The sequence below is a fragment of the Leucoraja erinacea genome, chromosome 9, assembly GCF_028641065.1.
Source record: "Leucoraja erinacea ecotype New England chromosome 9, Leri_hhj_1, whole genome shotgun sequence".
Classification (NCBI taxonomy): domain Eukaryota; kingdom Metazoa; phylum Chordata; class Chondrichthyes; order Rajiformes; family Rajidae; genus Leucoraja; species Leucoraja erinaceus.
Window position 1 is genome coordinate 10,218,800 of NC_073385.1, and position 10,829 is coordinate 10,229,628.

The following is a 10,829-nucleotide window of genomic DNA, read 5'->3' on the forward strand; positions in this document are numbered from 1 at the left end:
CACGTTGCCAGGACTGTGCTGGGATTCCCCCATCAGTTAAAGCAGAATGCTTCTAACCTCCAAAAAAACTTGAAGCGAAGAGGTGAAGAGTCTGAATCCAGTTGCAAGCGAAACCTGACTTGCATTACTAAATAAAACAATGCCTTTTCTCAACTGTCAATACCCGTGACACGTTACTAATCTAGGCTCTGATAACAAGCAAACATAGCATGGTACGGCACAAGAACAGGCCCTTCGGCCCACAATGTCTGTGCTGAACATGATGCCAAGACCAATTCCTATCCTATCTTATTCTTATCCTTCCATTCCCTGCATATTCATATTTATATCCAAAAGTCTCTTAAACGCCACGATCATATCTTTACTGCCATCCCCTGGCAGCACTGTCCCAGGCACTCACCACCCTCTGTTTAAAAAAAACCTTGCACCTCTCCTTTAAACTTTCCTCCTCTCGCCTTAAAGCTATACCCTCTAGTATTTGATTGTTTTCTTTTCATCCTGGGGGAAAAGGTTCTGACTGTCTACCCTATCTATACCTGTCATCATTTTATATCCTTCTGTTAGGTCGCCCTATAACCTCCGGCGTTCAAGAGGAAACAATCCAAGGCTGTCCGACTCTCCCTGTTACTAATACCCCTAGTTGATGCATTGTTCTAATAAACCACCTCTGCAACCTTTCCAAAGTTTCCACATCCTTGCTGTAATTGGGGTGACCAGCACTGCATGCAAAACTCCAAATATGTGCCAACCAAAGTCCTCTGAAACTCCCTTTAGACTTTTAAACCCAATAAAGGCTGTTTATATTAATACACCAAATCTCCCCTTTGTTGGACTGATCATTAGGTCATAAGGAAAAGGCATAGAATTTGGCCAATTAAGTCTACTCTGCCGTACAATCGTGGCTGATCTATCTCTCCCTCCTAACCCCATTCTCCTGCTTTCTTGCCATAACCTCTGACACCTGTACCAATCAAGAATCTATCTATCTCTGCCTTAAAAGGATCCACTGACTTGGCCTCTACAGCCTTCTGTGGCAAACAATTTTTCACAGATGTGTGCCCAAATCGACTTGGTTCTCAATAACATCCCAAATGGTGCTGGTGCAGTTTGACTGGTCAAGTGCCAGGTATTCCCATGAGAAGGCTTTGGCAAAAGCCTTGAATATTTTCCTCTGCCCACATGATCATCTTTTACCAATGACTTAGCTTCAATGATCTGGTGTGGAATTTCTGCTTTGTTCCCCGTTGAGTGAAGATACAAGCCCATTGGAGTTGGCCTAATGTTATTAAAGCCTCATTGTTGGGAATGTTGGCCTGTACGTGGGCACTAACTTTGATCTGCTTGGTTGAGATGAAGGATTTGGGAGTGGAAGCATTGATGGTATTAAACATAGAAATGGGTGCAGGAGTAGGCCATTCGACCATCCAAAATCAGTACCCAGCTCCTGTTTTCTCCCCATATCCCTTGATTCGATTAGCCCAAAGAGCAATATCTAACCCTCTCTTGAAAACATCCAGTGAATTGGCCTCCACCACCTTCTGTGGCAGAGAATTCCACAGATTCACAACTCTCTGGGTGAAAATTGGCCAGAGCACTGGGATGTCTGCTGCAGTTCATATCTCTAAAACAATCAAGCGAGAGGTGATTGTAGTGAAAAGGGTCAAGAGCTTTGTATTGAGTTTAATTGTTGATCACCTTACTGCTAAAATAGTTTGAGTCTGTGCAGGTACAATAGAGATATTGCAGTCATTGGTCATTGTTTCCTCCTTTCATTGAGAGATGTCACCTAAACTTTGGGGGAATGGATAACATTGTGCAGATTACCAGTGTAGTTGGGGGTCAGCTTTGTGCAGTGTGATTGAGTTAACTGGGGTGTATAGTTTTGAAGATGAGCATAAGGATAGTGTACACCTCAATGAATGAGTTGATGCTGATTTGGCGCCGGCCTCTGAACATGCACAAAGACAAGGTCTCCATATTGTAGCTTGATGATGGAAGGAGGGGTGACCTTGGTTTTGGAGACAATATGGGCTTAACAATTTCCCATTTGACCTGTATATTAGCAGTAAATAGCAGGACCAAGGAGAGTGTTGTAGAACAAAGAACTAGAGTACATAACTTGTGCATATTCCCTTCAAAGTAGTGACGCAGGTAAACAGGGTGAAGAAGAGAATGGTTGGCATGTTGCCTTCATCAGACAGACCAGTGTACAGGATTTTGGGCATTGTTTAACAACTGTACAAGACATTGGTGAGATCACACTTGGATTATTGCGTGTATTTCTGATTGTCCAACTATAGCAAGGAATGTGATGAAGCAAGAAAGGATTTGCAAGTATGTTGCTGAGTTTGGAGGGTTTGAGTTATAAGGGAGACTGGATAGGCCGGGTCTGCTTTCCCTGGTGTGAAGGGAGAGGTGACCTTGGAGAGGTTTCTAAAATCACAAGGGCCACAGATAACATGGGTTGCTATTGTACGACTCTTCAGCTATACTTCAGCTAGAAGGTCGTTGAAGGTTAGGAGCAGCATTGTGCTGATAATAGCTCGGGTATTGGTGCACCTGTGACTCAGCAATTTGGTCGATTGTGGGCCCAATCGTTGGGATCACAGCCTGTACTCCATCATGAAAAGGATGTAAAATGGCGATTTTCCAGGCAGCCATATTTGACAAGAAGTCTCCACTGTCCTCCTCGATTTTTTTTTTTAGTTTAGAGATACAGCGTGGAAACAGGCCCTTCAGCCCACCAGGTCCGCGCCGACTAGCGATTCACGTACATTAACACTATCCTACACCCACTAGGGACAAATTTGTTTTTTCACATTTACCAAGCCAATTTACCTATAAACCTGTACGTCTTTGGAGTGTGGGAGGAAATAGTAGATCTCGGAGGAAACCCACGCAGGGGAGAACATACAAACTCCGTACAGACAGCACCCGTAGTCGGGATTGAACCCGGGTCTCCAGCGCTGCATTCACTGTAAGGCAGCAACTCTAATTTATGGAGTCAAGACCTTTGAGATCCAAGAAGGCTGTGAATGTTGTAGCTGCTCCTTGCAGTTCTCAATGAGTGCAATAGCAATTGGGAAGAATGCCCTTTATTGATCTGCCATGTCATGTATGCCGCACAGCTTGGGGATAATTGTTGCCATTGTATGTCCCCAATTGCTATCTGCAGCAGAGACCAAATGTCTTTAGGTTAGAGATACAGCGTGGAAATAGATAGTTTGGCACACCTATTCTACACCGACTAGTGATCGCTGTACATTAACATTATCTTACACACACTGGGGACAATTTTTACATTTACCAAGCCAATTAACCTACAAACCTGTACATCTTTGTAGTGTGGGAGGAAACCGAAGATCTCGGAGGAAACCCACGCGGTCACGGGAAGAACATACAAACTCAGTATAGACAGCACCCGTAATCTGGATCGAAGTTGGGATCTTTGCACTGTGTGGGCTGCAGTCTGAATGGTGGTGTTCAGGCTCAGTGCAGCCACAATGTTGGCCTGCTGTATTATTGATTGTTGATACAGTGACTGGAAGGGGTAGGACGAACCTTGTATGAATAGCAAACACTAGCAGAGAACAGTTGGCCCAAATTGTCTTTTTTGTGCACTAAATCCCAAGTCTCAATACCTTAAAGCCAAGGTATTTAAAGAATTGTTCCCCAAAGTCTTTGGGAAGGATCAGTTGGGTGACTCATGTTGAGATTGTGAAAGGATACTGTTCCACATAGGGCTCATCAATTACCATTACAACCAAAATAGAAGTGGGTAATCTTTGACTAAAGGAAGTGCCAAATAACAAGGATTATTGTTGGATTGCGCAGCACCACCATTGTGTCTTGCTATCCATTTCTTCATAAAGTGAAGAATAAGTCTGATACACGGATCCCAAGTGATCAGTGTTTAAAAGGGGAAGAGTGATCTTTGGGGAATGCATTACCTCATTAGTTGATTGCTGCACAATTCTAGTCATTCAAGGAACTGTAGAACCTGGCTATAATACACAAAAGAACACAAAGTCCTGGAGTAACTCTTGCAGGTCAGGCAGCAGCTTTGGAGAACATGGTGACAGGTGATATTTCAGGCCGAGACCCTTCCGAAGGAATCTCTATCCGAAACGTCACCTATCCATGTTTTCTAGAGATGTTGCCTGGCTTGCTGAGTTACTCCAGTGCTTTGTATCCGTTGTAGTCGTACTGTGCCCTTCTTACAGAAAAAAAACACATTTGAAGCACCTCCATCACTCCCATATGTTAGCATGGATTTAGGGAATAATGATGACACCATCAGCATTCAGTGTTACTAACAAGTAACTTGGATACCAACATCTGGCAATTGCTCTTAAGCATGGAGATCGGGCAGCTGTTTGCACACCCTACCCCTTCAGTTGAAATGGAGGTTTTCATGGACATTTGGAATTGAGGATGAATGTGACGTTGCCACCTTCCATGATGGTTCAACACCATGGTTCCACAACTTCTCCATTTCCAATCCCTGAATTTTTTTAACTGTAAATTGTAATTGCTGACAATTATCCAATGGAGTGATAAATTAACAGCAATGTCAGTCAGGAATCTTGGTCAGATCTCAGATTGTTGAGAACTTTAAAATAATAAAAAAAACACGTTAAAGTTGATGTTGTCAGTTAACCGGGGATTTATTTGCTTTTCAATTATTTTCTTTTTAGGTGGTGATCGGTTGGAACAGCACGGGAATGGCTTTGGAGCAGTGGAAAGATACCAGCGCCAATCCAGAGAAAGTAGTTATGAACTGGCACATCCTGAGCCTAACCTGACCCCACTGCACTGAGCCGAACTGTGCCTTTCCTGGGAAGACTGGAACTGAAATATTTACCGTCTTTGAATTGGGTCTCTCGTAAAATGATTTGCAGCAATCATTAGGACAATGTTGCTTTGTTTTGTATAACCAGGGACTTGGACAAGCAGGGAATACAAACAAAACTCGTTGGAGCATATCACAGACCTGTTTGAAATTGCCTAGGATTTATGATTATGGCTTTCCAGTAGTTTGGTTACTATCTTACCAGTTTGTATTGTGCTCCACATACTAGTATACTAAGTCTTAATACTTGCAATTTGTCTTTTTTGTTTCATGGTCATCAACTATTGATTAACAACATGTCAATAATTATCTGATTAATTTCAGTGCATTTGAGGGAACTATTGTAGTTTCTTTGTTAGTATGTGTATTTATTATTAATTATGGCTTTAGAAATACATATTTTACGCCCTGAATTGGAGCTTAACAACTTGGGCATTGTCGTGTGACCCTGGTATTTTTGAGTTCACCAACTTGAAATTTATTAATGAAGGATAAAAAGTATCTCCACATTGAGAATGAGGATGATGCCTTGTACCAATAACATGTCACCCGTTCATTGAGATATCAATGGAGATCACACTCCCCCATAAAGGAAAATGAAGTACAGGTCCTCCCCAGAGAACAAATATTTGGGGAACTAGGGGTAAGGATTTCTGGGCTGCAGAGATAATTTCCAAATTTGGTTTGAAGCCACATTTCTGGCTGGGTTACAAACAGTTATAAGGGCAGGAACCTGCCCATGAATCTGTGAAAGACCAGTACTGACTTCACCTATATGCTCCACATTGGTTACAACCATTATCCCACAAGTAATCCCTGTATGAATTTCTTTTAAACCTATTGATTGTAATGTAGAGATGAATGTATTTCTTTTCTGAAGCTTTTTCTCCCCTCCCACCCCCATCTCTCCGCCATTAAACATCCCCTTTAGGTTTGATGCCATCCAATGATGGGGGGAAGATGGGGATTGGTTCTGTATTTGTTATCTGTGTACCTGTGTGTGTTAGGTTCAGGCTGCTGCTGCTCAGAAAATGTTGCTGGACCTCCTTGGCTTTTGCACAAGCTAATGTAACTGGGCGTATATACACTTGCACTTCACACATTTTTACACCACAGAGACTTGCCCACCCCTCATGTCCACTGTGCAACTGTGGCCGATGCACTCTGGTAATAAATGAAGACTGAATTGATGCACTTTGATGGGGGGGGGGGGGGGGGGGGGGGGGCTTTGCTGTTCCACCATCTCTGCCTGAATTTGTGCATCTTGTGCTGCTTTGTTCCTGTACGCATCCACCACAAGAAACTGAATTCAATTTCAATTGTAACTATCGATTTATTTCTCCTCTCTTGATGTTACTGACAGGACAAGTATCCATTGACTTATGACTATTCAGTGCATGGACCCAAAAGAGACATGGATATGAAAGCAAAAGTTTGTCAAAAGTTTATTTTTCACTATAACCAATAACATGCCATCCTGTCTAACGTACCAATAATTTCCACCCAATTTAAATTTATGAAATTTCACTCATTGAACATACGATACGTGAGCTGGCCATTCACCCGTTGTGTCTTTCAGTAGCATAACTGATCTTTCACGTTGTTGCCACTTTCTTGCCCTAACCCACACTCCTTGATGTCTGATAATATTAACAATAAATCTCTGGACAATTTCTGTTCTGTCAGCTCAACTGTGGCATGGTGCCGCAGACATAGAGTTGCTGCCTTACAGCACCGCAGTCCCAGGTTCGATCCTGACAATGTGTGCTGTCTGTGGTTTGCTGATCGGCAAGGACTTGGTGGGCTCAAGGGCCTTGTTACTCTACTGTTTCCACACTGTATCTCGGAAACTAAATCTGAGCCAGCTCACTTAACATTCATAGGCAACTTGATTGAAAAATCAACAAAGCTTCTGTTATGTGTAGGAAGGAACTGCAGATGCTGGTTTAAACCGAAGATAGACACAAAAAGCTGGAGTAACTCAGCGGGACAGGCAGCAGCTCTGAAAAGAAGGAACGGTTGACTCTTCAGATCAAGAACCTTCTTGAGACCACCTGAAGAAGAGTCTCGACCTGAAACGTCACCCAAAGCTTCTGTTAACTTATCTTTTGTCTTAAAAACAAAATGAATGCCTGTTCTTGAGCATGGAGGTATTTGTCTGCGATGACCCCTCGCCCTCTGTTTCTCTCCCCCCTCTCTCCCCCCTCCCCCGACCCACCATCTTACTGAGTGTGGTTGCTCTGGAGAATGGGACCTGTGGGTGAGGCAGGGTGAGTTCCAACTTGAGTTGGCCAAGCAAGCAGCAGCCACTGTGAGAAAATTTGTTGCTGGTACATCAGACTCTTCTCCATCCGTACCTGCATGTAACTTTCTCCTTACCTTTGTTCAGGTGGCCATTGACCTTATGTCATGACCCAAGGGTGAACAGAAGTACTTTCCAATCATTGACGTATCTCGAAATCCAGCCACTAATTAAAATAGGAACCGTGATCACATTAACATTGAGAAGGATGGGTGAATTTATAACATGGGTGAAAAGGTTATATTTGACCCATGATATTGTTCTTTGCACAGTTTACTGTGCAGGGCACTCTGCTTAAAACGTGACTAACTGATAAAACACTTATAAAGATAACACTTCAAAACTACGTAATCTAATCTGTCATGCCTCCAGGATATTGATTTCCTGGTACATGTCACGCTACTCAGCCTCAATCTGTTCCAATTCACCAAATTGGTGCATAGCCCCAATAGCCCGTAATTTATTTCTCAAAAGTTTTTATCTTCGTGCTATTTTTTTCTTTGAAATCTTCAATCACATTCTGTGTTTTAACCATTCAATAAGTCCCTAGATCTCTATTGCTTCAGACCTGTTCACATTGTATTAATTCGTTCACTTACGTAAGAGCACAAAATATTTAATTAATGCTTTGTGTACACTTCATCCCATGGTGACCATGTGAGAAATTCCATTTAGATTTCCATGGCAACCTTCATCACACCTTTCTACAATCTTGAACATCATTTTATTAAAAAGCTGTTCAAAAAATCATGACGTTGATGGACATTAAAACAATCGAACACATTAACGGGAAGATTTCATTCAATGATCACGAGTCTTCCTTCTCCCGCTTTGCAAAAGGACAAAAAAATTATCCACTATGGTCTCCGTTTTCTTTAACATTATCCTACACACACTAGTAACTTTATATTCAATGTACAACTGATAAAGATAGACAAAAAGTGCTGGAGTAACTCAGCAAGTCAGGTAGCATCTCTGGAGAAAAAGGATGGGTGACATTTTGGTTTGTGACCCTCCTTTACTCTGGCGCTTTGTGTCTGTCTATTTTTGGTCTCAACCTGCACCTGCAGTTCCTTGTTTCTACAGTTTGCCCAGCTGATAAAGCCATGCATCCCATACAACCTTGTTACTACCCTAAACGGACACAATATGCTGGAGTAACTCAGCGTCTCTGGATTGAAGGAATGGGTGATGTTTCAGGTTGAGACCCCACTAACTACTTCATCAGATACTACTCTGTCCATTGCCTTTACCATTTCCAGGGAGCTATGGACTTGCATCCCTAAATCTCTCTACCCATCAATGTTCCTTAAGGCCCTGCCATTTACTGTCTGCTCTGGGAGTCATGGGTGAAGTCTTCCATTACAATGCTCCCCCCCCCCCCACACCCTCTCCAATCAGTAAGGGTTTAAATCATTTTTCAAACAATGTGGATTATGAAATTCCTCCACTGTTGTCCAATATTTGCTTGAGCGATGACGTGGATGGGCAAGTTCACCTTGTTCAGCTCCATTGTGTCTTCTGGGCACCTGGCATTAGTGATTGGAATTATCGCAGTTCCCTGTTTGTTTACTTTTGCTGCCTAGGTACCATGTCTGCACTATCTGATCCTCCTGTCTGGTAAAGTCAACGTTTTGTTTAAAAACCTAAATATGCTTTTGTTTTATACACTGATTTTTCAGAGCGTACTTACTGGCATCTTTGGTCCTACCTACCACTAAAATGACAACCCCACCTGCCCCCTCTCCACTAAAATGACATTCCCCCCACCCCCACCCACCACAATTCACCAACTTTGTTGATCACTCCATTAGCACAGTAGGCAATCTCTCAAGTCACTGACTACAACCTCCTGGTTTCACATTTCAGCAAGAGTGTTTAAATCGGCTGGTGGGAATCCATGTTAATAGAGTGATAATCTAATTGAGAGTTGGTACTTAATGCTTTGAAGGTCCAATGCAGCATTGCAATTGATTTCAGTTGAATGTCATCTGTGCCATCATTGATTGAATCTGAAGTTTATCTTGTAGCACCTTATAAGTTTCTGGGAAAAATATACCTCTGTTTATCTTGCCCAGTATAATTCTCAGTGTTTAATTACTTAATGAGAAATAAATTTTGAATTGTATTCATTCACACTTGGGAGCTTGTTTATGTTGGCAATTGATACAGTAGCCTGGGTGAAACCAGTTAACTGCTTTTAAAAAAAAAAAGACTACACCTTTCTTGTTCTGCTATTAGAAATGGACAGACTAACATGAGGTCTGTGATTAGAGTAACTGGCTTTTGTCTGTTCCCCCAATGCGCGTTTGCGGGGCGGCATGCGGACACACTAACCACCCGACTCACACACTAACTACCCCCCTTGATATTATATTAATATTATTAATTTGCTCCTTTTACCCCATAACTGCCCTATCCACCGATGCATAGCCCCAACTCGCAGGTGCGTCTAGAGAGGGAGGGGGGGTAGACAGTGAGGTTAGAGAGAGAATGGGGAGAGACAGAGGCAGAGACAGAAGGGCAAGAGACAGAGGGAGGGGGGGGGGGGTGTAGGAGAGGGAGGGTGGGGGAGGAGGGGAGCAAGAGATGGGGAGAGAGAGGAAAGAGAAGGGGAAAGGGGGGCTGAGAGGGGGGGAAGGGAGGGGGGAGAGGGGGGTGAGTGAGGGAGGGGGATAGGTGGGGTGAAGGGATGGGGAGGTGGGGGGAAGGGGATAGGGGGAGGGGGTGAAGGGAAGGGGAGGGGGAGGGAAGGGGGGGAGAGGAGGGGGTTTAGGGGAGGGCAGGGGTTGGGGGAGAGAAAGAGGGGAGAGAGTGAGGTAGGGAGAGGGGGAGAGAGACGAGGAGAGAGAGAGTGAGAAGGGGTTAGAGGGGGGAGAGAGATAGGGGGAGAGAGAGAGAAGAGGAGAGAGAGAGAGAGAGGGGGGAGAGAGAGAGTGAGAGAGGGGGGGAGGGAGAGAGGGGAGGGGAGAGGGGAGAGAGAGGAGAGAGAGGAGGGGGGCGGGGGCGGCAGCCCGAGTGAGGCACGGAGCAATCTGGGGGGGGGAGAGAGCAGGTACAGAGTGAGGGGGGGGGGGGGGGGGGTGAGAGTGAGAGAGAGGAGGGTGGGTGGGTGAGAGTGAAAGAGAGAGGAGGGGGGCGGGGCAGCAGCCCGAGCTAGGCACGGAGCAATCTGAGGACGGTGAAAAGCAGCAGATGGACCAGCTGTGTCTGTTCCCCCAACGCGTTTGCAGGGAGACATACTAACCACCCCCCCACACACACTAACTACCCCTCTTGAAATTATATTAATATTATTAATTTGCTCCTTTTACCCCTTGACCGCCCTATCCACTGACGCATAGCCCCCAACTTGCAGGCGCGTCTAGAGAGAGGGGGGAGGGGGGTAGAGAGTGAGGGGCAGAGAGAGAATGGGGAGAGACAGAGAGAGAGAGAGAGCAGCAGAAATAGAAGAGCAAGAAACAGATGGAGTGGAGGAGTAGAGGGAGGGTGGGTGAGGGGGAGCGAGGGATGGGAGGAGAGAGGAGGAGAGGGGGGGGAAGGGGGATGAGAGGGGGGAAGGGAAGGGGAGAGGTGGGGGGAAGGGAGGGGGAAGTAGGGGGAGGTGGAGGGATGGGGTTAGGGAGGATGTGGAGGGGAGGGGGGTTTAGGGGAGGGAGGGTGTGGGAGGGCAGG

At 44.7% G+C, this 10,829-nt stretch overlaps 1 protein-coding gene across 3 annotated transcripts in view; it reads left to right on the forward strand.

Moving 5' to 3' along the window:
- LOC129699991 (tandem C2 domains nuclear protein) overlaps positions 1-9,282 on the forward strand; it is an 83,319-nt gene extending 74,037 nt beyond the window's left edge. For all 3 annotated transcript variants that reach the window (XM_055640114.1, XM_055640115.1, XM_055640116.1), the window contains one exon: positions 4,698-9,282. In XM_055640114.1, coding sequence (XP_055496089.1) covers positions 4,698-4,805 — 108 coding nt within the window. In that variant the 3' untranslated portion in view covers positions 4,806-9,282. The remainder of the gene's footprint in view (positions 1-4,697) is intronic.
- Positions 9,283-10,829: the final 1,547 nt, after the last annotated feature.